The sequence below is a fragment of the Seriola aureovittata genome, chromosome 15 (genome assembly GCF_021018895.1).
Source record: "Seriola aureovittata isolate HTS-2021-v1 ecotype China chromosome 15, ASM2101889v1, whole genome shotgun sequence".
NCBI lineage: Eukaryota > Metazoa > Chordata > Actinopteri > Carangiformes > Carangidae > Seriola > Seriola aureovittata.
This window is the reverse complement of record NC_079378.1, coordinates 25,775,010-25,801,303: the sequence shown is the minus strand read 5'-3', so window position 1 is coordinate 25,801,303 and position 26,294 is coordinate 25,775,010. Positions and strand designations below refer to the sequence as shown.

General features: G+C 40.9%; 3 protein-coding genes across 8 annotated transcripts in view; 2 read left to right on the top strand and 1 right to left on the bottom strand.

The window, feature by feature from the left end:
• Positions 1 to 135: 135 nt before the first annotated feature.
• Positions 136 to 14,014, bottom strand: LOC130182098 (vascular endothelial zinc finger 1-like). 3 transcript variants are annotated; one of them, XM_056396692.1, is made up of 5 exons: positions 13,927 to 14,014; positions 6,362 to 7,113; positions 3,213 to 3,282; positions 2,933 to 3,095; positions 136 to 2,579 (listed from the first exon to the last, which is right to left on the bottom strand). In XM_056396692.1, the coding sequence occupies exons 1-5, from the start codon at positions 13,957 to 13,959 to the stop codon at positions 2,215 to 2,217; spliced, it is 1,383 nt and encodes a 460-aa protein (XP_056252667.1). In that variant the 5' UTR covers positions 13,960 to 14,014; the 3' UTR covers positions 136 to 2,214. The 3 variants fall into 3 exon arrangements, with proteins under 3 accessions (XP_056252667.1, XP_056252669.1, XP_056252668.1); XM_056396694.1 differs by having other exon boundaries at positions 136 to 2,549; XM_056396693.1 differs by having other exon boundaries at positions 6,362 to 7,110; positions 13,927 to 13,990.
• A 2,365-nt stretch (positions 14,015 to 16,379) lies between these two features.
• Positions 16,380 to 18,205, top strand: LOC130182103 (gap junction delta-2 protein-like). Its single transcript, XM_056396710.1, has 2 exons — positions 16,380 to 16,402; positions 16,542 to 18,205. The coding sequence occupies exon 2, from the start codon at positions 16,552 to 16,554 to the stop codon at positions 17,653 to 17,655; it is 1,104 nt and encodes a 367-aa protein (XP_056252685.1). The 5' UTR covers positions 16,380 to 16,402; positions 16,542 to 16,551; the 3' UTR covers positions 17,656 to 18,205.
• Positions 18,206 to 18,918: 713 nt separating this feature from the next.
• Positions 18,919 to 26,294, top strand: part of LOC130182078 (unconventional myosin-XVIIIa-like) — a 59,497-nt gene continuing 52,121 nt past the window's right edge. For all 4 annotated transcript variants that reach the window (XM_056396637.1, XM_056396636.1, XM_056396630.1 and 1 more), the window contains exons 1-2: positions 18,919 to 19,017; positions 22,274 to 23,366. In XM_056396637.1, the coding sequence (XP_056252612.1) occupies positions 22,398 to 23,366 (969 nt within the window). In that variant the 5' untranslated portion in view covers positions 18,919 to 19,017; positions 22,274 to 22,397. The remainder of the gene's footprint in view (positions 19,018 to 22,273; positions 23,367 to 26,294) is intronic.

Sequence of the window (26,294 nt, the reverse complement as noted above, 5' to 3'; positions counted from 1 at the left end):
ATTAGTCAAAAATCTCAGAGATGAATATGCAGGTGGTTCTTCTGTGTTATTATGATAGAAGGTGTTAAACAGTAATAAGCTCTAAGTATTTGTAATGGTGATGCTATCTTAATACTGAACAGTACTAAATACATACACATTTGATAGTTTTCTTTTATTTAGACAACCCAAATAAAAGGCACATAACATTGCGCATGTTTATGTAATAATTTGACAAACATACATTTAAAAAAAATGTAGGAATGTTTGACCTTTCTGCTAATCAGAAAGCCTAGCCTCTCATATATACAAAATTACCATTGTTAATGTTCTAATACAAAAGATTTATAAAAAAGGTTATCTTATCTTTCACATCTATTGTAACTACCATATTCTTGGAACTAAAATAGTTTTGTACAAAGATATACATTCAACTGCTTTCACAAGGGTCCTGGAATTTCCAATTATTTTTTTCCTTAAAAATAAGAGATGTTCAATTCCACAAGAAAGGTTCAGGTTATCACATTATTATTGTATCAAATTTGGCAAACAGGCTATCATAGTGTATCTATGTAAATGCATAAGAACAAAAAAAAAAAAAAAAAAGAAAAAAAGAAAAGCTACACTAATCTTTTGTTTAAAACAAAAACTTGGGAAAAATCACAAACATGCATATTGCATTTTCAGTATAAACTGAACCAACTCAAAGAGCTGCAACACTGTTGAGATAACATGGCATTCAGTAAAAATAGTTGATGTTCAACAGCTAGTGTTCGGGGGTCATGCAACATCAATCCTGTCCCATTATTTTAATGGACACAAACTTGCATCTTTAATCAAACTCATCCAGATCTGGGCCACGTCACTCCGGGCCCGAGACTGAACTGGACTTTAAAGGAAGAGTAAAAAGGTACAGCATGTTCTCCATTGTACTGGAAGTCATCATTTAAATGGACGGCTATGTTTAAAATCAATCATTCTTGGACTTCTTGTCCCTCATGGAGCCTGGTCAAGTCTTTGAACTCACCAATGCCAAATGATTTAAAAGGAACCAAGTTCATGAGTGATGGGCTTTTGTGTGCGTTTCCTGAGTGAATGGTCCTTAGTATCATCTTGGGGCTATCACAGATAAATGATTAAAAAAAAAGTATACAGAAGAGTCAGACAAAACTAATTAGTCACCATTATGATGACAGTAACCGCCTGAAAAAGCTTCACTACAAGGCCGGGCCTTTCCATTTTCAGCCACTAGATGGCCCTCAAGTGTAGACTGGCTATCCCAAACACTTAAGACTTCAATTTGATCTTTGATAATACTGCTGCTCACCTGTATGTAGGATATGCTTTCAGTGCAAGACTCGTTCGATTCTGACTTCATGGAAAAAATTAACATTACAAACAAAGACAAATAAAAACAAACGTTTGCGTTTCCAAACAAACAGAAAACAAAGTACAAATATTTCATAGTCAAGAGGACAGTTTCCAGATGTCCACTCGAACGACAGAAGCAAAAATTAAACTGCTGACGTGAAAATACATTACTATGTCAACTGTACAAGTTAGTCACTGTACCTCAAGAGCATACCTACTATCTGAGAAGAAAAAGAAAAAAGCTATGCACTGTGAAAAAATATTCTTCCATGCAAGTGGAAGCTGCTGTCCCTTTTACTAAACTCATTTCCTATAACATTAAATAGTGATTAGCAGGCTATAGTTAAAAAAAACAACATACAAAGTAACACCCAGAAGCTTTGGGAGAGAACTTGTAAAACATCAAAAACAGCAATTCATAGTTATTGCTTCAGTCCATTTCTCAACTCCCTTTTACAAAAGCACAGGTGTGTTTTCCTACAGAGTCCTCAAGGGTGTGTGAGGAATCCTCTCCTCTCATTTGTCATGATACAAATCACAGTTTCATCTTTCTAACTGACTACACTAAGTCTTACGCTTTATCCTGCTTTCCAGATAAATCCTACTCGGTTTCTACTGAAGTGTCCTGCATCTCATGCCAGTCACGTAACATCAGCGGGGACCAGGCGGTGACTTGGGGAGCTCCTACCGGCAGCGAAGCTCACGAAAATTCACTTCAGGGTTTGATGAAGTTAACAGTGTTCAGGGGTGGGGTTGGGTGGGGTGGGGGGGGAGCTGGGCTCGAGGTGCAAATTATGAGGACAGGAGTCTCTTGTTTCACTTCATTTTCCCTTTCTCTCTGGCCAGTTCAATTTTCTCTCTCTTTTACCAGGGTGGAGAAGAAGGCAGGACTTGGGACAGAAAAGGCATGCTATCGACTGGCCTCATGGCGATGTTGAGCGGACCGGCTATATTCATAGGCATGGGGGTGGTTATTGCGACTGGGTGGGCAATATTCATGGGCGCCGTGGCCGGGATGTTGACCGAGGCGATGTTGACGGGCCCGGTGATGGTGACCGGGTGCTGGAGGCTGACTGGAGATGTGATGTTGACTGTGTTAGTGCTAATGTTCATTTGTGCAGCGATGGTGACAGGGTTGTTGTTGGAGTTGCCCCGGTTCATCGCCGTGGTGATGGGGGCAGAAACAGTCACAGGTGTAGCTGAGGCAGAATTACAGACTTCGTTACCGTCTGGACAAAAAAACAACAAGATACTTCAGTATTTCTTATATTTCTGTATTTTATACTTAAATGTTTGTTCACTGGTGGGAGATCAAATCTGTAAATCTAATGTAGTATAAGATTTTAACATCATATGTGATGTAACAACCAGGATTAGAACAGGGCTTTATACATGTTTGACTAACATACTGTCCTCATGACTCCTACAGCAGTTCTGTGCGTGCTGAGTAAAGAAATACTAGAATAAGGTTTTTAAGTAAAATGATCAACATAAACAGTGTCTGTAATTCTCATGCTCCATTTTCTACTTTTACAGCCTGTTCCAACAAAGTCTTGGTTGGTGGTTTGGACAAGACTAGTACCTTTGTTACAGGTGTTAAAGTTGGTCTGTCCGTGAGTCTTCAAGTGGCTGGTGATGTAAGCTGCGCTGAGCATCTTCCCACAGATGCTACAGGTCACCTTGCCTTCATGTCGGATCATGTGGGAGCGGAGTCTGTCTTTGGTGGCGAAAGCAGAGGTACAGGCCTGCAGCAGCACAGTAGACAGGGTCAAAGGTCAGGAGACAAAAACAACAGCTCTGATAATAATAATAATAATAATGATGATGATGATAATCTGGAAGCTGACAGTAATGACTCTTACCGTTACTTGACATTTGAACGGTCTTTCTGAGGAATGCACATGCTTCACATGGCAGCTCAGGTGGTCTGGCCTGGATAAAAAAAAGAAAAGAAAGAACAGCAACATTTAAAGATTGGACAGTGATGCAGTGAGCTCCATGAGTTGTAGGTGAGACAGAACATACGTAAAGAGCTACAGAGAGCTGTGACTCAGATTCTTGGATTATATTCATTAACATTTTCTACAGTAACTTTACATTTACTTTAAATGTGAATAACCAGTAAGGCTAAAGTATGAGTTGTTCAAAAACGTGTGTCTACTGACAGTAAGCACCACGTCAGAGCACAAGCACACATGAAAACTGCACTGAGTTGTGCTGTACGACCTTCCTATACCTCACCAGTGCAGTATCTGCAGAAGCAGAGTGATGTGCTCTGTTTGCTTTGATAATGAGGAGACAGCCACTGAAAAAAAATCCCTAAAATTTCAGTCAATGACCGTTAATTCTCCATGATCAATGGTGCGTGAATTAGTTTGACCTAGTTTCAAAAACGCACCACACACACTGAAATGGTGATTTTTTTTTTTTTTTTTTTTTTTTTTTACATTGTCCACTTGTTTTCTATCAGTAAACTGACAGCTTGGCATTACAGCACATTACTCCTGCTCATTTTCTAGACATTTTCCTTGACATTACTTCAGGAGACACGAGGGGACAGTTAATGAGAGTCTCCAGAAATTTAGTTGGTAGTTTCTGACTAAAGTCCTGGACTGAATTCGCAGAACATGTCTGAGGATTAGGGGGAGACTACATAGACCACAATGTTCATTTAACTTCATTTATAACACTTGGCCGTTCAATCATTGTATTTGTGACAGTGCTATCCTAAAATAAAGGTGTGGAGCGTATTTTACTGTCAAACCAGAGGTTAAATCAACAACAAACAAACATGGCTGACAACATATTCCAGCGTTTATCTGCTGTATAATTTACAGAGTTCACTGCACATCAGCATTTGCAAGAAAACAAGTCTTTGCCTCTTGACCTTTACAGTGAAACTCCAGCATTCACAAATTCTTCTTGGCACCAATCCTCCTCTGTCAGCTTGTTAATTCTAGTGAAGCTGTGAGCTGAATCATGTTGGAAGTGCTATAATGGAGTGAGTAAGGGCTACAACACTGGCAGCTGCTCCCAAACCGGAAAGTTTCATGCTGCTGGACTTTTTTTTTTTTTTTTAAATACAAATGAGAAGAGTCAAGTGGAATCTTCTCAGTGGTGCCATGAACCGGAATCAAGACTTTTTTTTTTGTCCCCCTGACGAGGAGAGCAGACTCCAGACAGTGCCTGCCTACAGATCTGGCTGAGTGGCAGTGACTCAGTGCCCTGTTATTCAGTCCCCATTCTCACTTTCCAGTATGCTGATGAATCCCTGCCCCACGTCACTGTGTTGGAGGCATGCCTGAAACTGCCATACACAGCACAGTGCTAGTGTTACAGCCTGGCCAGGGCACTCTGCTGATGTGTTTGTCAAAGTTGTGTTGCAATACAGAACTCATATGCCATTATCAATATTCTTTGCTCTTGTGCTGCTGCTTTACATTCACCACAAGATGATGTGGCTCATTTAAAAAATAAGGAAATGTTTGTGATGTAGATAAGCTAAGTAATGAAGCGATTATGATCCCTTCCTAAACAACACTTTTATTCATTAGATAGTAAATGTGTTGACCTGAACATTTCCACATGGTTCACTGAATTCCCAGGGGAAAGAGTCTGTGACATGCTGGCGGGAACCAAAGTGACAAGTGACGCCTCCCCCTCCCTTGATACTTTACCACGGGTGTTCCTACATGTGCGACTGTTTAAACTTGTGGTTGAAATGGTGTGTGTGTGTGTGTGTGGGTGTGTGTGTGTGTGTGTGTGTGTGTGGGGGGGGTCAGTGCAAGTATAACTCTAAACTGCTTGGCACAACTATAAACATTAAGGCACAGCTACGTAGACAGTACATACGGTCACGGCTCTATATGAAGTCATGCTGTGACTGAATTACCCCAACACTGCTGTTCACATACAAGTCAGCACAACTCAGACAGTTCAGTTCTGCTAAAGAAGAAAATGTTCACTGCCGAAAAAACTTCCTAATGAACAGCGAACATGACAGGTGGTAATTTTAGAGTATACAAGGTTACACTTGTGTCTAGCAAGTGTGTGTTTTATATGAAACACAGCTAAAGCTAATTTGCAAGTGCCAAGCAAATAGAGCAAAATGCCATGTTTGTTAGAATTTGTTTATCATCATGCTGTTTTTAAATTCCATGCAGACAAGTAAAGACTTCTTTCTTTGACCCTGGAATGTAACCATCAGAGGGTGAAATTACTTTCTGTCTCCACTCCCATAAGAATAAATTAGATCTCAGAAGCATACTTCCTGTTTACAGTAGCCTGATTGAAAGCATATGAGTAAAGTGGAGCAGCCCCCATTTTCCTCACCAATCTAATATTTGCTATTGTCACCGTGTATTGTCCTTGTTGCTGCGACCACACACACCTCTGCAGATACATTAGGGTTATAAGCCACCTTCTCTTGCTGCTGAGCACAACAGGCAGGGGTTCACCGACCTAGACACCCTCAATAAGACACATCCCAAACAGAGCAAAGCAGTGATGAGGACAGGGCACCCAGCTGGAGAAGACCTCCACTTCTGTTTGTGGGTGTGCCTCAAGGAGAAGGTTTACTGAATTAGCTGGGTAAGTCTGGTCTAAGAGGAACATAAGAACTTATTCCACCACCTTCAGAGCTATATGAGGAATGTACAAAGACATCTGAAACGAGTAATACAATCTCCCCATGAAATGTCTTGCCAGCACTAAACAGCCATCCATTGCTCGGTGTGCGCTGCTCTGAATCCTTCTCCCCATTTTGTACATCTGTTCACATACTGCTGAAGGTTTTAGAGAGCTATATCTCACTATTAAAAACCCATCAAAAAAAACCCAAAACATTTAGTTGTTGTCAGCTGTGTAACCTTTAGAAACACTGGGAGTGTCCATTGTTTCCACTGAAGAAGTGCTTCCTATTTCACAGTGCCAGTCTCAATGCTTGAAGCTGTTTAACTTTAATGTGTCCAGAATTCCTCACAGATCAAAGCTCCCAAAATGTTGTCCTTACCTGGAGAAGCCTTTCCCACACACAGAACATACGTAGGGCTTGTGGACTCCCCCGTCATGAGAGCGAACATGGTAGGTCATCCGGTCCTTCCTTTTAAAGCGTTGCTGGCAGATGGGGCACTCAAAAGGCTTCTCGTCTGAATGTGACAGCTTGTGGCGATTCAGGTGGTAGACATCACGAAAAGCCTTGCCGCACATCTCGCACCCGTGGTTTTTCTTGACCGGTTTGGCGGGTTTCTTGATGACATTTTGCTGTGGCAAGTTGCCCATTGCAGATGATGTCATGATACTTGTGCCTGAGGAAACAGAGGTGGTTGCTGTGGAGAGGATGCCTGCTACTGTGGAGATGTAGGAAGGGTTGCCGTTGTTCTCTCGCGGCATGGTGGAGATCATGGGTACCATGGTGGGGGCTGTTTGGGCTGTCTTCTTTGGCCGTGACACCATCTTGATACCGGTGTGGCTGGACTCATGACGTCGCAGGTGGTAGCTGTCACGGAAGGCCTTGTTGCAGTAGCCGCAGACAAAGGGCGTTTTGCCTTTGTGTTCCTTCTTTATCACGGGCATGTGTGGCCGTGCACCTCCGCCGCTGGCCACATTATCTTTCAGGAGATCGGCAGCGCTGGCGGGAGGCTTCTGGTCAATTTGGATGGGCAGGACAGGCTTCTGATCAACTTGTTCAGCTCCTGCATTAAGAAGCGGTAGCAGGCTGTTCTGGGCCACCTGGTGTTGGTGGTGGAGGGCTTCATTGGCCTGCTGATGAACAAACACACACACACAGATAAGTTTTTGGTTGAGCCACGATAAAGTCCTTTTGTTGCTAAAGTTTAATGAGCATTAAAGCACTACAACACTGAAGGGTGATCATTAATTCGACACAACACTGCAAACTGTATATTATATACTCTATACAATATTAGAGATTATAGTTTTAAAGCAATAGGAATTCCCCACTGTATCATTACTTTCCAAACTCAGCATGAGAAATATGACAAGAAACCAAGTGCTGGACCAGCTTTAAGTCCATGAATACAACAAGGGTCAGGTAGTTAGAGAATACAACATGTGTACTAGATCTGTCATTAAAGAGGTTGATGCAGCATGTCAGTAATGCTACAGAATCCACATACACTGGATAAAAAATGATCATGATGATTCTGATTCATCATGTGACTTAAGAGCGAGCGCACCAAATTAGAGGCATGGCAGAGTGTGGTTTACCTGCCAAGAGCAGGCTGTGAGCTCAGCAGAGGACACACACACACACACACACACACACACACACACACACACACACACACACACACACACACACACACACACACACACACACACACACACACACACACACTAACTAAACTAATAAAAAAAGGCACTGCTGCTTACTGGCCATTTGGCCTCCTACATTGTGTTAGTGGGGTTTTGTAAATCATGGCCCACTGCTGCCACAACAGAAGTGACATGAAATGACTGGATGCAATTAGCAGCAGCAACAACCATGTGTACATCGGGTTTCTCATTTAAATAATCACACCTCCAAACTAAGGAGGGCAGACACACACAAACACCACGTGACCTAAAACAAGTTACATTTTTCCAAGAGAAACTGCTAAAATAATCAGGCAGCTCCTTCTAAAAATGATTCAATGCTTTTTGTTGGGGCATGTTTTTCACTTGGGGGGGGGGGGGGGGGGGGGGGTTAATGACAGCCAACACAGGAGCACTCCAATAAGGTTTGTACCTAAAGCAGAGCAAAACAAAAAAACAGCACAATGCATCACAGAGAAAAAATACTCCTGACAACCACGTACTTAATGCTGATACAATGTAGATACAACCTTCATCATTTTCTACCTCTACTGCAAAAATAATGATGGCTTTTATTGTAAGGCAGCTGCAACCTATTTATACCATTAGGGTTTGACAGCTTAGGTTGGTTATGTTGTAACCAAGGCAAAAACTAATTTTACACTTACAGTACAAAGCTCAGTTACCCCTCTACATGACTCCCAGAACTATTCTGCTTCAATCCATAGAGAAGCAGACACAATCAACAGGAAGAGACGTTAATGTTGAATCACTGATTTCTATTAATTCAGATTCCTCTTTGGGTTTACTTCACTGCTTCAGTTTAAGCTGCTGGGGTTACCTCTGCTGTCAGCCCCCTGCCGCAGACAGCAGGTTTTTCATGATATCTAAACATAAAAATCGTATCACAGTTCACACTGTTCCTTCAGTAAATGGACACATTCACAACGGTGTTGTCAACCACCAGCAAGAAAGGGCAAGGTGAAATACTTGACCTTTCCCTTTGAGGTTCAATCATCCATCGAAGAAGGCCAGCCAAGAAAAGACTTGCAAAGGAGGAGGCAGGGAAGAGAAAAGAAAAATGAACTACACAATGTCCTCCTTATGTCATCTAGCCTATTGTGAAAGACACAAATCTGAGCAGTGATGCACTTGGGCCTCAGCAGGGGATCTTTGTATGCTCATCTTCATTGATTTGGCTCATCTATTCATGAGACAGGCACATTGTTTACCCACACACTACTCGGCTAAACTAGCCGTCATTCCCCCGTATGCAGTCGGACCTGGGAACTCGTGGAAAATGCCACCAAGCCCACCCATCCATTTGTCCAAGCACCTGCTCTCACTCGCCACCTTCCAGGATTAGTCACCATCATGCCAATGCTAACCCGTCCACTGGCACACCAAGGGTGGGGTTTGGGGGTGGGGGGGCTTTATGTTTGGGTGGGGGGGGATACCAGCCGGGAACTCTCTTTGTGAAGCTTGTCAACAGCAGACATAGTCACTGCAGACAGCCTGGCCTCTATACAGAGGTGCAGGGCCTGTAAGCTGCTGTGCTTTCATGCAGCTCTGACCATTTTGACACAAATGTGCTCTGACAACTGGGACTGCTCCCTCATAAATAACATCAAAATGGAGGGAGTGTCCTGATGGCTCCATGGGCCACTGTAGACTTGAATTGAGCTCATGCTTTGAGTCAGATTATGCACCGTCTTTCTTCAATCTTTTGTGTCGCTCTCTACAGCTGCTTGCCGAAATCACAATTTATACACAACAAACAAACTATAATTGATAATAGAAAAGGGGAAGGAGGGGGAGGGCATCGTACAGCTACAGAAAAAACTTAAAATAGTAAATATCATTTAGTTTTTCTGGTACATGCCAAGTCTTCTCTTTTCCCAAAGTCTACTACTCTGTTGCAGGCTGTTGTTTACATGGACCAAAATCTTTGGCTGCTGCTCAGTTTGCTGAGTTGACACAAGTTCTTACAAAACATCACTTTGGTAATGTTTGTAATTCTTCTGTGTATTTTCATAGCCTGGAAAGCTATATGAATACTGCAGGGATTCAGTGTCCTGCTTGTTGATGCTGTAGGTTGCAATTAGAGCTTTTTCAGTTCCTCTGGGAGTGAGCAAAATGCTTAGAGGATGTTTTGATATAATAATTCTTTCACCTGGGGCTAGACTGAATTATATAAGATATAATATCAGCTGTTTCTAAACTACTCCAAACTTGTTTGCATTTAAGACAACATCTATTGCACAGTCGTGTCCTACGAAGGCGTATTGTATCTGATAAAACACTCGGATGGTAATTTATGAAGACAGACAACATTTTAAAAAGTGAGCCTGATGACATAAAGTAGATTTGTGATGTAGCATACATATGGTACAGGCTAATAGGTTATTTCTTGGTATTACAGCTATGATGAAGTTGCATATCCTCTTACATTACAGAGATAGAAGCAGGACAAAAAGAACGCCTCTCTGCTGTACTGGATACCAAACTTGAAATATTATGTCAAACAAACAACTTATGAACAGTTACCTATAGTGTTCTACTTTACACACACACACACACACACACACACATCTGGTGAGTGATGATGATGTAAAACAGGGGACCCCAAAGTCACCCATGATCTGAACCTGTGTTATGCAGTAATATTCACATTCCACTGTTATCAGCTTTTGTTTACGACTACAAAACTGAAAGATGACGTACTTCTTTCACTGTAGATATTTTGGCCTGTTATTGCAGGAAAAGCACAGGTGTAATTGATAACATTAAAAACTACTACATACCATTTAGGTAAGTGAGGTCCACGACCGTGGTTTTCTGCATGCTGGCTCACAGCTCAACTTTTTGAACCACTGATACTGAAATTGGTTTCACCTGAGCTTTTCGTGTTATGACAAATCTGCCTCAAAATGAGCAGTACAATATAGAACTTTTTTCCTACCCAAAATTTTAAATTTATTAAGTTTACTTTAGGGCTACTGACTGGCAAAAACATGAACCTGTAAAAAAAAAAAAAAAAAAAAAAGGTTAACGTCTGAACTTAAAGCTAAATTCATAATATATTTTACAACAGTAAATCAAATTGCTTTGTGTAATGCTAAATGGGTTGATTGTAATGATGAAGGTCTAATAACAACCCACTGTAAGCTGCACAGCTCAAGCGTCAGTGACTGACAAACAAAGCTGAACATCCGGCAAATTAAACACCCTGGTGGTTTTTCAGTTGGTGGAGAACAAACTGGAGCTAAAATACTGAACTTGTATTGGGTGGCCACAGACATGGCTGAAAATGAATGATATTGTTGCTTCGTGTTTGCTGGATGTGTGAGTTAGCCACAGCAACTTGGTGGTTGTGTATCAGCTTGACTTGGTGTGTTTTACCTAATGGTAAAGATGATTAATGTGATTTCAAATGTTTCTCTGATGTCAAATTATCACTGAACTGAATGTGAATATCTAAAATCTAGCTTTACTTACATTTGACCATTTGTTTACTGTATTAAGAAACAGATCTACACAAATGCAAAGGTGCACCACCAACAGTTTTCTTTAAACCATGACTTTATGTCTTGCAGTATCTTATAAGGCCAATGTTGTTAGGTTAAGATGAGTTGATCTTTTAAATGTTTAACATGTTTAGTATACAGTGTCTACCTGTTGAATGTCATTTTCTTTTAGACACTTCAGAACTTGTCAGCTTAGTGTTTTGGTAAATTATCCAAACTCCTCCGGAATGAATGAATACATGAGATTTTTTATGACTTTTTCTGTGTTGTTATAAAAAAGTTAATGCAGTTTCAGGCAAAGAGTAACTGCACTATGACTTTATGACTGTTTCATTCAGAGCCACACTGGTCTAAAAAACATGATTCACAAGGGGGGGCTTTCACTGTAGTGCAATGAATACTGCATTTTTAATATACTGCACATTTGTAAAAGACAGGGGAAGATACAGCTGCACCTGTGGTAAGCCTCAACAATATGGTTAGTTAACAACGGTAAAATCAGTTAAATAAGAATAAGTGAGTCGTCATCTTTTAATTCAGAACAACTGATTAAATACCTTTTGAAAAAAGGTAACACAGTGGAGCACAAAAAACCTAAATTGTTGCAAAGCAATTGATAGTAGCTGAATAAAAATTGCTCCCCAAATGATAAGTGCACACAGATTTACATGACACTGACATAGTAACAGTGTGAGATACATAATACATGCAGGGCCTCTGGCTAGATGCCAGATACTGCACAACAAGCCACAAAGTCCATCTGCTTTTTTCATCAGGGAGAAATAGTGCTCAAAGTTGTGAGCAAGCGATCTGTCTCCGACAACAGAGCAAAATGTTATGAATGCCACAAAAAACATGATGCATCCCTTAAGCATGTGATACGTAACTTTGTCACAGCATACCAAGGCGCACTATTCATTTTTTCCAACTCTTGCTTTAACACTAAGCAGGGGAAATGTTAACACTAAACCATTGATATCAAGTTTTACCCACAAAAATCTTAAATAAGAAACATTTCAATTCTCCAGCATGAAACCATCAGGTTATCTAATTTACATCTAAGCCTCCCCTCCACCATATTCCATCACTGTTCTCTCTAAGCACCAGTTTTAGAATTTTTTATTAACATATTTACATGATCAATTATCAGTACAGAAGATGGCAAGAGACCCAAAGTAGACACCGGTCTCTAAAGATTGTACACATTAGTCATAAATATCACTGGAAAGGAACTAAAGAACAGTGCTGCTACAGCAACTCTGCACCTGCATCTGCTCCCTCAGTCACAATCAACTCATATGAAGATGCATTAAAAATAATCAACTTAGCAGCCACCAACTCTGTCCTGAGCACGTGAGGGTGTAGACATGATAGTTACAACACAAAAAATATATATTTTTGAAGAATATCGAACTGCTGCAAAGTTGAATGAAGAAGTTTTTCCCATGTGGAGTTTGTTAGTCCCGCCACAACATCCTGAGCACAACTTCATTGATAATACACAGAAGAATCCCCATTTACGACTGGGAAATACACCTGAGGCTGTAGAGTGGCGATGTATTGTGTATGAGGGTTGATATCTTTATTAAAACTGACATAATTAAAATAAAAACCGAATAATTTCAAATATGCCCTCTCAATAAAATATAAAATATCTGCGTATTGTAATTTTGATTATCGCACCAGGCTGATTTCTTCTGTTAAGTGAGGCCATGGGAATAAAATATTTCATTCATGTCATTGAACAATAGCCTTCCATCTTTGTACACACAGAAAATCGAGGCAGATATCACTCTCAGCAGCCAGACCCGCTTTCTGGCTGAAAAAGGGGGTTTATAAATTGCGCAATGTCGTTGCTAATTTCAAATCTGCTTCTTGGTTGCTAGTGTTAGCTGATGATATGAGCATAGTTCAAATTCCTTTCTACCGCGCTCACCAGAATAAATAGCGAGTTAATAAACGGAGCTGTGCTGTACTCAGCTTGTTATCAAGTCGTGTAACGTTAGTTTTGCGAGCTCATTACGGCAGCCTCGCCCAAATTAAGCTAAATTAGCTAGCGAGTTTGATGAAGGCAGCCTAAACATCGTTAGCTAACTTGGCTAGTTACTGTCGAACCGGCTGAGGCAAGCGGAAAGTTCACCGCGGACTTGCGGATCGTTGTTAGTAAATCTCAGCAGCTCATAACCTAAGTATTCACTTATTCAACATTTAACGGAATGCACCACTTTACACCAACGTTATCCACGGTAATAACCACATTACAATGAAAATCTTCGCCGGCGTTACATCTCATTATCCAACAGCGTCCGATCAAAGCCTTCAGTCAAAGGGGGAAAAAAACAGGTCTGTCTCGATTGTAACGGTGCAGTGGCGTCTCCAGCTTTAACGTTACTTCAAATGATCTCGCATGTTTTGCTGGCTTCGACTTGGCAAACAAACTTAAAAATCACAATCGCTGTCGAGATATCGTTTATCCGTCATCTAAATATCCCGACAATGTACAAACAAGCCACGTTTTTCAAACATTCGTTCAGAAGAATTGATTTTTTGTTCTAGCGTCATTCCCAAGCCTCACAGCTGGAAGCCTGGATTCATATACCATTGTTTTGCTTGGTTACTTGATCTTGGCATTACTCGTTTAAAAACTGGTTTTACCGCGAACATAACCGGTGCTTACGCTTTTAACGGTTGTTTAACGAACTATCCCAGTTTCCCTCCTAAAGAGTCAACTTACTTGAAAAAGAAACGTACTCCAGCTCGGCTCCATTTCCACACTTACTAATTCTGTAGGAAACCTGGTAGAAGCCTACAACAAAGCAACCAAACATGGCAGCTGAAACAACTTCCGGTAACCTCAAGGGCTGAACCACTTTGCATACTATTTAGGGGGGAGAGTTAAATTTAGTTTGCTAAAAAGAAAAAGTGTAGTCGTTTATGCAGCTCATAAAGCAGAGATAAATAAATATGGACTGTTAAGATAAAATATCTTCTAAAATAAATTTGGAAGAGATTCTCAGAATCGTTGCTCTCCTTTCACGGAACTAATCTCATGTAGTTTAATTTCTAAACACCCCTCTGAATGGTTTTTCACTGATTCTGCGAGGGGCATTTGTTATAGTCTCCCACTGTCGCATGTGGTGGGGCAAAGATTGTGTTTCTGTAACACTCCGTTTCTTTTTGATAAGGAAACATTGGAGTGGGGAAGGGGTTTGCTCTGCTTTACAAACATTTAATCTGTTTTATTTCGTATAATGAGACATGTTTCACTTTAAAGGGGGCAAGGAATAATCCGCGTGCGTTCATTCATGGGCTGGGAATGAATGAAAACGTCAGAACCCATACATTGAACAGTGAATTGCTCCCAGTGGACCAAAATAACATTCATTCAGACTAATCCTGTGCTATGAATACACCATTTACATTATATAAACTAAAAATCCCCAGCACGTCATATTTTACAGTCTTATTTCCTGCAGATTTTTATATGTGTGCATTTACCCAGTAAATCTCCTGAGGTGATGTATGAGCCTCATCCCCTTGTTTGTCAGGTGGCAATAGTATCCAGTGGATGAATAGGTTGTTTCTAACGTTGTTTATGAGATATTTATTAAGATCCCTGACACTGACTTTTTAAATGTTGGGAATTTTGTTGGAAGTACAAGTGGAGTATGTGGCAAACAAACAAACACAATTTCTACTCAGCTTTAAGTACTTAGAAACAGGAAATTATACTTTTTTCTGTGTCTTGTCAATATACAACACATATCCTGTCAGCATTCTTTGTACATGTGGGTTTATTCATGACTCATCTGAGCACCAAATACAGTTTTGTGTGTGATATAGCTTTCATCATCAAATTGTATAACCAGTGATTATCTAACAAGTAGGGGTAGCTAACATCCAAACAGGAAATGTACACTGTACTGTAGTCATTTGTTAAAAAGATAGTATGATTTGAAATATTCCTATAAATATCAATACATTACTGCTGTCTCTTGGAGCAGGGTAATAAGCCTTTCTCAATGCAGGCAATATTAGGAATACAAGATGCCGGTCTGTGGTCAAATGACAACTTTAACCTTGTACACAGCTGAGTAAAAAGAACAAAAGTACAGAGCCTCTGGAGTTACAGGAACAGATGCCAGATGACCTTCATACGACCAATGGGCTCAGATAACTAAGACACACACGATTTTATATCATTGCAACATTTTTCATTCAAACCTGGTGAGAAATGTACTGTATATAATGTATAACACCTTTTCAGTTCAGACTGAGATGGTTAAAGTTGCTTTAGGTGCACAATTAGGTGCAAAAAAGAAAGTAAAAATTGTTAAAACTTCATTATAAGGGAGGAAAGTTTATTTACACCGCTGTGGGGATTCTTCATGTTACATTTTGAAGATCAGATAAGTCAATGTATTAAAATCTTCTGTGAAATCCAGACTTGTGTTTGAGCTGTAAAATGAAACTGGACACAGATCTGTGCATGAGTCAGTATTGTTGCACACTCTTTCCAGTAGCTTCTTTGAACTATCTGCTCGTTTGTGAATGGCTGTTCAGTGAAGGTGCCCCCATTGTACATTTCAATCTTTGTCCCACTGTACATTGAAAGCCTTTATTCACATACAGTGCAATGAACGTTTCAGGTAGAGTTAGGGAATATGTGTGGTCAGCCCATTCTGCCCTCATCCAGCTCAAAAGATACAATAACATCCAGCAACAGGCTCCACTTGAAAATACAGTTATGCAGATTGCTTCCTCTGACATTTTTCCAGTTTTGGATAAGGAAGACTCAGATTCTCCAAAGGTGAGCTCCTCCAGGACAGGAGAACATCATTATTACTACTTTTTTGGGGGGTAATTCCACAATGAATAATTGAATTAGGAGGTTAGTCTATATGTTCATTTGTGAATTCATTTATAATATGTGTCTCATTGAATGAAACTAAACATTGTGTGAATATGAGAAACTGCTGGTCACAGAGCTTAATGCAGTTTATTCTCTTATGGAATAGTATATAAAATAAATACTTTTGTAAAAGTAATTCAATTACACTGGTTCATGCCATATTGTGAGATATCAACAAGAGACAATGATATACTGAGAAAGCTGTATTATGGTATTTAATTACAAGGGATTTCTAGGTCAATATTCAAATCTAGATAACATTTGAAAGTGTGCAAACACATCTGGTTTCATGCACCTGCAGGAGGATTGGGTCATATTTAGGGCATTTCTCTTCGTGGGAGGGCAAAGTGTATGAGCAGCCTCTGCAGTTTTATTAAATTAAGTTATTGTAAAAACTTTATGCCTGGCTGCTGTAAATACTGTTTTCACTACTGTGTTTCCACAGAAATGGGAGACTGGTCCATTCTTGGCCGCTTCCTAACAGAGGTTCAAAACCATTCCACAGTGATTGGTAAGATATGGCTGACGATGCTGCTCATCTTCCGCATCCTGCTTGTGGCCCTGGTGGGGGATGCTGTCTACAGCGATGAGCAGTCCAAGTTCACCTGCAACACCCTCCAGCCCGGATGCAACAATGTGTGCTATGACACTTTTGCTCCGGTCTCACACCTGCGCTTCTGGGTCTTTCAGATTGTTCTTGTATCCACACCTTCTATTTTCTACATTGTGTATGTCTTGCAAAAAATTACCAAGAATGAAAAGGTAGAGGTCAAGAAGATTGAAGTGGTACCCAGGTCCTCGCCTGCACTCGACAGGGACAAACATATAGAAGGAGATCAGGAGTCGGGCAGCCCTTATAGCACGACCTACAACAACGAGGACTGGAGCTCACAGGAAGGGGAGTGTGAGGAGAGGAGCCAGCTGGAAGAGGAGATGAAGGAGGTAGGAAAGGACCCGACCGAGCTCTCCAGCCAAGTGCTACTTATCTACATCATACATGTTTTGCTGCGTTCCATTATGGAGATCATCTTCCTCATTGGACAGTATTACCTATTTGGATTTGAAGTCCCACACCTTTTCCGCTGTGACACCTACCCCTGCCCAAACCGGACTGACTGTTTTGTGTCTCGAGCAACAGAAAAAACCATCTTCCTCAACTTCATGTTCAGCGTCAGTCTCGGCTGCTTCATCTTGAACATTGTGGAGCTGCATTATCTGGGCTGGATCTATATTTTCAGAGTACTGTTCTCTGCGTGCTGCACATGCTGTGTCTCAAACAGGAACCCTGTGCAGGTGGACTTATACTCCGACAACAACCCACTGTTGCTTGAGCTCAAACACTCTTTACATGGCAGGGTCCTCCTGCAGACCACATCTACCATGTCCTGTGACAAGAACAGTGGCGTCCCAAACCAGGCCCCAGCCATCTCATTCGAGACAGACTCCACACTGGAGTGCACATCCAAGAGGAATCCAGAAGAAAAGGAGCGCACCAAGACTAGGCTGCACAATATGGCAAAAATAGGAAGAAGCAAAAAGTCGTGGCTGTAAAACTAGAGTTTTCTTTTGTGTTATATTCTTTCATCCTTTCACTGGACTTGTGTTTCTCAAAATGGACTTGAACTGAAATCTTTTTGGGATGAGTCACTTTAAGTGAGCTGTGGTTCTGTGATCAGTGTATTTGTTTCTAGCCTCAGAAGATTTCAACTGTGTAAGTGTACTGAGATTTAATAGGCAGGGATTTTTGAGTGATTTGGAAATGATGCAATTTGTTTAACATTCTTGGTTCATCAGAGGGAAGCACTGATCTACAAATGTAGTGCAGCATTTTATGAAAAGTAGTTTCTGTAAATATATAGCCAAACCAATGTACAGGATTTGCTGTGATTCATTCATACTCATCTGCTCCAACACTTACACCACCTGAAGAAACATAAATCATATCCTTTGTGAACAGGCAAATGATGCGTTTAAACACCAGCAGCTTCACACTTAGTTGACTCTGATTTGGTTCAGAAGTGTCTGATTCTCATTGTTTTGTCCTTATTTTTGCTGCGAGAAGCAAAATTTCAGCAAAGTCCGTGGCGTGTCATGTGTATAGTATCTGTGCAAAAGTGTGACAGAAGGGCTGCTTTTCTCTGTGTGAAAGTGATATCCCATAATATATCAAGACTTAAAAAGATGCATGTTTGATCATTTGGATAATTAAACATTTATGACTGTCGATGTAAAAGTAAAAACACAGAAGGCTCAAACTAAGGGCAGCAGAATCACACAACGAAGAAGAATGAAAGTAAAACTGGGCACACTGGGAATAATTTACCTGTAACAGCACCGCGTGTTCTGGTTCAAGTAAGTAAAAACACCAGGAGGGGTCACTGCTGTCCAGTTTACACTGGTGCTACGTTCAGGGACTATTGGAACTGCTAAAATTCAGAGCCGTTTAGACATTATCGACGCAAATAGCGACGATTGTGTTTGTCCACGTGACATTTAATGATGGATTGCATTTCACTTTTTGGTATTGAATAGGCAAGTTCCCGGCAGTGAAGGAATAGCTTACTTCAGTTTAAAGTCTAGTTATAGGCGCTATTATACAAATGTATTACAGGCCTATTTATATTATTAAAAGCTTTTTGAAACCATTTATTTATTCATGTTTTATTCTTCTGCTGCGGGACTGAGTATCGGGCTACACACCTCTTTGTTACAGTTAAAACACAAAGACGAAATTACTTGCGTGTCTACAGGTCAGAATATCCGACCACAGTAGGCTGGTCGGAAAGCGGAGTTTACAGCAAGCACTTGAATGCATCACAAGTACATTTCCTTGCACCTACTGTCAAATCCAAGGAGGAAAATACTGAAAACTTGTAGTGAGACAACAGCGGTGTGATTGGCGCGCGGTCTCAGGTAGGTCACTGTCATATCATACTGTCATGTTTACCTGCTGGTGTTTTTCATGAATGGCATTTCGACACTGTCCACTGAAAGTGTTCCCTAAGGCCACCGGTGCTAGAGAATGAGGGCAAAGCAGCTTAAAGGGAAGAGCATTACGGCCAAGCTGTGGACGAGGCGCGGCGACAACCGAGCTTTGTGTGTAAAGTCATTTCATTAAGGCTGAAAAACAAGTGTGTTTTCTCATTTCCTGTTTCACACAAAGTTACCACGAGAATATTCACACATAGTAAAGTGACTGGAAAAAGCTCTTGGCTCTTTCACAACCTGTCTGACCTCAGGACATGTGATTAACGTGGATTAAGTGTGAATTTTCTCTTCATTGGTTCACTGAAACAAAGCAGGGGTGCTGCTTAATGCACGTGCAGGACATTCAGCTTCAGACGGAGTAACTCGTGCACAAATGTTGAGATGGTGTGCATCACTTTAGTGTTGATACTGATCATTTTACAGCAGGTGAGTTCACGGCTGTGTCGACGTGCAGGGCAACGTCACATGTATGTTGGCCTCGACGCGTCAGTGTATGGACACACCAGAGTATTTATGTCTGATTCTGTGATGCAGCTATAGGTGACGTCAGCTGATAGTATTTCCTTCCAGTTTGAATTGATTGTTTGTTGATACGGGAAAAAATACTATAGATAAAATAAATGAAAACAGTTGATCCACTTCTGGTGTCTTATTGAATCTCATTAAGTTTTTCTTTCATCATTTGTCAGTTATTAAGAAATAACACAGATCCAGCTCAGATCTGTTGTTGGGCCCAAAGCCAGAAATCCTCCAGTTCTTATTGACAGATACTAAATGAATCAACATTTACATCAATGAAACTACACTGATTACCTGAAGAGTGAGCTGAGCAGCAGAATATCTGAAATACTGATTATTGGTTGATATTGATTATTGAGACAGTGAAATAACTGCTGGAACAAACCGACTCTTACTCTTGATTCTTCACAAACTACTTGATCCAAATTCTCTGAGCTTAATTCGCTCCAAATATTGATTTGATAGATAGAAAGTTGAAGTGGGACTCTCCTGTATTCAAAAGGCTGCGATGAGTTCACTGGCGGTCGTAGAACACAAATATTATTACCTTGATGTAGTAAGAGTGTCAGCTGTAAAAGTACTGGTTCTTCAGTCTATATGACATTATTATTTGTTTATTTGATTGATTGTTAATACTGATATAGGGATAAAGACGTCTTTACTTTAAGCTCTTCAGGCCTCCTTTAAATTAAATATCTTAAGGTAATCTCTTCCCGCACAGCTCACTGCTCAGGTCAGAACCTGTGATGAGGGTCAGAAATCTGTAGGTCTACATTTTTATAACATGTCTCCAGAGAAAAAAACAGACACAGAGACTAGAGACACATCCAACCAAAAGTCCAGCAGGGTAATAGTCGCTGAAATCAGGGAGACAGAGTTGTTTAAGAGGTTGTTAAACACAGTGAGACACTGGAGAGGGTCACGTACGATGAAATGCTCCGTGAGAGGATGCAGGAGACGCTGCTGCATTGACTGGAGGATGGAATAAAACTTCAGCAAATCTTCAAGGAGGTGAAAGGACTGAAGTGTGAGACAGACAGATAATGCTCTTCACATGAAAATCATGCATCTTGAAGCGGAATTAGAGAGGTGAGTGGAGAAAGTCTGTCAGATCACACGAAGACAGAGCAGAGAGAAACATATGGACAAAATAAAAGCCTGCCAGTATGAGAGGAACCAGCCAACTCAAACCATCGACCGCCTGACTTTAAAGAAATCAATATCGCAGCTCTGCAAGAGGAAAACTCCAAACACAAAACATGTCCTGTCTGGAGCAGAAGGAGGTCAAGAAGGAGGAGGTAGATTAGGATGGGAAGAAGAAGGTGGAGGAAGTGAGGGCTGAACCAGCACCTGAGCCTCCACAGGTGAGCTGTAGATGTACCAGTGAGCTGCCCGTGGGACTGATAAAGAAGAGGAGGGTCCAGTGATGTTTATAAAACCCAGACACTGACATTTCTCTGAAGGTAGTTCCAGAAACCCCAAAGATTCTTTGTGTAGATGTGACAGACTAATAATAATAATAACCAATAATCAGTTCATCAGTTTCTCAGTCTGATTGTAACGTTAAAGGTGGACTGGACTATTGTGGAGGGAGACTGATGATATTTGAACTCCACAGCAAAAAAACCCCACACGTCCCTTCAGCGCTCCTTCAGAAGCTCCACTGTGGCGTTTAATTAGTCCCAAAAGTCATGCACCTGAAAACCAGGTACGTGATTGGAACGCACAGAACAGTTTAAAACCATCCTCACGAGGACATATTCGTGCCCTGCATGCATAAATATATCACAAGCACTGCTATGATGAGCGCAGTCCTGACCCCCCCGATTTTTTGGGGCCGCTGCCGATTCTGATATTAGGGAATAAAAAATTACGATAACCGATATATCAGCCGATTTAATTTTTTACATTTTTCAATTAAAAAAAAAAGACGAAATACCTGTCTTTGATGGCTTGAATATATTTCCAAACACTTGTTACAAAGATATAAATTGAAGGGAGAACATTTTACTATTCTCAAATGCTTTTATTATCAGAAAGTGTGTAGAACAAGCAGTTGCAATCATTTCCATGATCAATTTGTCCATTTCCTTTGTTCTTCAGTCATTGGGGGTCCACTTTGTGGTCCTATCAAAGGCTTGCATGAGTGTGGGCTGAGTCTGTGACTGTGACACTTTCTTTGATTGTGCCATCTTACCCTGTGCTTCCTCATAAACATCATCATGTTTAGCTTTAAGGTGCTGCCATAGGTTGGTTGTGTTTTTTGCTTTTTGCTTGCTTGATCCCTGGCTTAGAGAAGTTGCACAAATATTACAGACTGCTTCACCAGTGACATTCTTGGTGAAGTAGTCCCACACCATACTTCGACCTTCTTTTGCCATCTGTAAAAAAAACAGTAAGACATAATATGCATTAGTTAAAAAATAACTTTACAAATCTGTCTAGATATGTGCGCCATTTTTAAACTCAGACATTAAGCATTTGTCTTACTTGTGTTCACATTTGCCTGTTTCCATTTACAGAAGAGGATCTTTGTAGGAACACAACAGAACCGACAGTTGTCCATGATGAGATATTCTGAATTTGTATAGGATTAGAATCATTTACTCCACCTTTAAAAGAGATGGCTGTATTATTGATTTTGTTTACTTCTTTCTTACAGATGACATCACTGGTCCGTATGTCCTGCTCATCCTCTGTGGTGCTTTCATGATAGTTTATATAAAACTCTCCTTTTCCCGCTCTAAACAATTCAAACAGGTGAAGGCCTGTAGAAAAGGGCAAGCATGTTTAACCTAATAAAGAAAGACAAGGAGAAGGAGAAGGACTTGGGCAAGAAGGAAAAGAAAGACAAGAAAGAAAAGAAAGAGCGTATGTCCCAGGCAGAGTTAAAGAGCCTGGAAGAGATGAGCATTCGTAGAGGCTTTTTCCACCTCAATCGAGGGAGTTCTAAGAGGGAGTCTAGGAACAAGTTGGAGATCTCGAATCCTATCCCTATCAAGGTGGCTAGCAATACAGAGCTGTCCCTGACAGCGCTGGAGGCTGAGCGCCTTCATGACACACCGCAGGATGTGGGGCAAATAAGTGCAAGTACCTCTGGGGAAGACGTGAAGGGAAGTGAAGTGGAACCCAATCGGAGCTCTGTAAAGGAGAGAGCTGCTCGGTTTGGTGAATTGGCTAAATTGAATTCTGCAGGGGGGCAGAGACACGTGTCTTTTTCCCAGAGGAGCAAAGAGGACAATACTTTAGATGCCTCTAATCTTTCTAGGCAGAACTGGAGTAGGTCGTCTTTGAGGTCCCACACCGACCTGAAAACCACCAACATGGTTCAAATACCTGAGATGGTGGAGAAGACCTTCCCTGGTGCAGACCTCCAGCTGCCTGTGCTTGCTGCTCCACCAATACCAGATCCACGAGAGCTGGAGCTGCAGCGGCGCAACACTGGGGACTTTGGCTTCTCCTTGAGAAGGAGCACCATGCTAGACCGGCACTCTGACGGAGGAGTGCGTCGACATGTGGTGCACTTTGCCGAACCAGGTGCTGGGACTAAAGACAGGGCTCTGGGCCTGGTGCCGGGAGACAGGCTGGTGGAAATAAATGGGATCAATGTGGAGAACAAGAACAGGGACGAAATCGTGGAGATGATCCGTCAGTCCGGAGAGTCGGTCCGGCTGAAGGTGCAGCCCATTTTGGAGCTGAGTGAGTTGAACCGCAGCTGGCTGAGGACCACCCAAGGCATCAAAGACGTCTTTGATGTAAGTAGTACTGTTGCATCACTTTCAGTCCATCCATTGAACAGTTTCTTAGTTAAAGACACAAATTCCACATTTACTGATTCTGTTTCTTCAGTTCCATCACATATTCATTCCCACATGTCAAACTGTTGCTCTGTTGCTACGATTACACTCTGGCTCTAGTGGCAATTTCAGACTCTCCACATTTGTATTGCTCTGAGAAACAGATGTTTCAAGATCCACACTGTTTGGGTTTTTACAGGGGTGAAAGTCATCACCTCAAACGACTGTGTATGTCAGTATATTGGCATCATTTGGTAATTTCTTTCCTCTAATGTGAACTCACATATGTGGATTAAAAAACGTCTGGATTATGGATGGAACTGTATTGACACTGGTAATCTGCTTTTGTGTGTTTGTATGTATGGGGGAGTGTGTGTGTGTGTGTGTTTGAGAGAGAGAATGGGTTCTCGAGTATATATAAAACCCCCCCCCCCCCCCGAGACCTCCAGTCTTTTGACACTAAACAATGGGATGCAGAAAGAAACAACGGCTCCAACGCCACCACAGGCCACGGCCATATGGTGGTGTACGACTTGGCTGGCTGCTCATTCACTTCTTTTCACTTGGATAATCACGTGCAACAAGTGGAGGAGCGTCAAGTTAAACTCTTTATTAGCCAGAACAGCTGACACCTGAAGATCTTCAGTGTTTTATTTAGTGGTTTAGAGACACAAACTGTTATCTGAAGCACGTCAGTAAAGTTTCACAGTGATTTTATAAAAATGTTGTCAGCATAAAGATGTACTTTTTATTCTGTAATCATAACATTAGAATAAAATGGAATAAAGAATATAATTTACTTTGCAGTAAGTTATGGTTAGTGTATTGACTTTGACACAGGTTTATTCAGAAGACAATAGACTGAGTGTTTTATTAACTAACTAATATGTAGAGTTTTTGTGTGATGAAGCAGATTGTCTCCATTCTGTCAGAGAACTTTAATGTTGATACCAAGAACAGATTTAAGTCTGTATGAAAGTTCAGTTCTTGACCCACGTTGAGGGGCCACGATAGACTTGTTGTTGTGGTACATAAATAAGATGTAAAAGGTTCACTACACAAAGCTGCTGTACAGACACAGGAGACCTGACAGCACAGACTCAAACAATACTGGTGTATCATTAATGAGGCTCGCTTGTTTTGACAACCTTGTGTCTGTTGAAAGATACTATGGTTGTCAGATACTCGCTCATCCACTTCTGATGACACTGATCACATATAGACAAGTGACAGTGAAGCGGCCATGTTTTTTTATATGTGTAGTTATGAGTGTGAGAACATCATAACATACCATAGAACCATCAGGGATGAAAACATTAAGTTAAAGGAACAGACATCTCAAATGATGTGATGTCTGTATCTGTTTGTGTCACGTTGTCTCTTCATGTGTCCAACACTTTTACTCATGTAACTATAATTTTGAATTACTCTGAACTGTGGGAATGAACGTGTCCACAGCCAGAGACACAGGTCATTTGCTTCCCTAGAGGAGACGCTTGTCTCCCGGTCTTACTTTGTCCTACATTTAACCAACCTCGATGATCATCATAAGACAGGCCATTTGAAAAAGTAGAAAATGTGCATGTGAGGCTGACCTAGAACCAACAGCACTATTTATAGGTGGTTATAATAAGATCTGGATTCTAGATCTAGAGCTCTGCACCACGGTTAGATACCATATGATGCAAGAACATGTTGGCTGAAGGGATTTAAAAGAATAGTTCAACATGCGTTCAGAGTAATACGCTTGTTTGCTGAGAGTTACACAGGACAGTCGATGCTAGCCTGTACGCTAACTACGAAGCTGTACCAGGGGGCAGTTAGCTTAGCTTAGCATAGCATGAAGACTTTTGGTTAGAGTTGTTCTGATACCAATACTAGTATTGAAAATGCTTCTGATACAGCCTTAAATACTGCATCAGTATTGCAGAGTACATGAGTCTACTCACTGATCCGAACCATGTCATTTATTAATAAACTAAAGTTTCACACTCAGATAAACAGGGAATAATTCTTCTTCACTGCTCTAAAACAGGAGGTGTGGTGTGCAGCTACTGTTTTAGAGTGACAAAGAAGAATGTAATTGATTTATTCTGAGATATTTTTTTTTATGATTGACAGTCAAGTTAGATTGAAGGGTTTAACCTTCCATACAACAATCACATCACACCCATACAGGGTTAGTGGTATACAGCTGGTAAAATAATTGTTTAATGCACTGGTATCAGATCAGTACTCGGTATCAGCTGATTCACAAGTTCAGGTATCAGGAAGTAATAAATAGTGTTGGAACAAAGGTAAAACATCCCTCTGTCTGCACCACTAAAGCTCACTAATGAACATGTTGTAGTCTGTATGTTATAGTCATGTCTAATGTAACTCATGTTTAAAAATGACCAGCAGTAGTGACTGTCTTGACTCAAACAACAAAAACTACCTGTTGAGTATCACGCCTCTCCATCTGTCTGCTGGGTTTGTCTTTTATGGTTTCTGATTACAGGGGTTTGCTCCAGGCTGTTTGATAGGCCCCTCCCCTTTATACACAAGACTCTCCTGCTGTCATAAAAGAAGGAATCCAATGTAAAGGTTGTGTTTTCCAAGATTTGCTTACTAGCTATTCAAAAGGCCAGTATTAGATAACTAATAATTACATTATTACATTAAATCTGGGCTAATATTAATTAATTAATTAATTAGTATGCTAAGTATGCACAGTTACATGGAGTGTTTGATCATTGGGTGGCAGCCACTGTTCAAAATACATGAGGCCACAGCAGCTACTCTTCTGTTTGATCACCTCTGCCAAGGAGTTTTCACCGGTCTGTTAATCTGTCAGCAGGATTACACAAAGACTTTTGGGGCAGGTCAGGATCAGTTGCTTCTCTA

Excerpts from the sequence above, each read along its gene's own strand:
- LOC130182098 (XM_056396692.1), bottom strand. The coding sequence starts at position 13,959 with ATGGAGCCGAGCTGGAGTACGTTTCTTTTTCAA. Across the intron at positions 3,096-3,212 it reads CGTTCAAATGTCAAGTAACG|GCCTGTACCTCTGCTTTCGC; the intron begins GTAAGAGTCATT and ends GTGCTGCTGCAG. Across the intron at positions 2,580-2,932 it reads CTTTAACACCTGTAACAAAG|ACGGTAACGAAGTCTGTAAT; the intron begins GTACTAGTCTTG and ends TTTTTTGTCCAG.
- LOC130182103 (XM_056396710.1), top strand. The coding sequence starts at position 16,552 with ATGGGAGACTGGTCCATTCTTGGCCGCTTCCTAACAGAGGTTCAAAAC.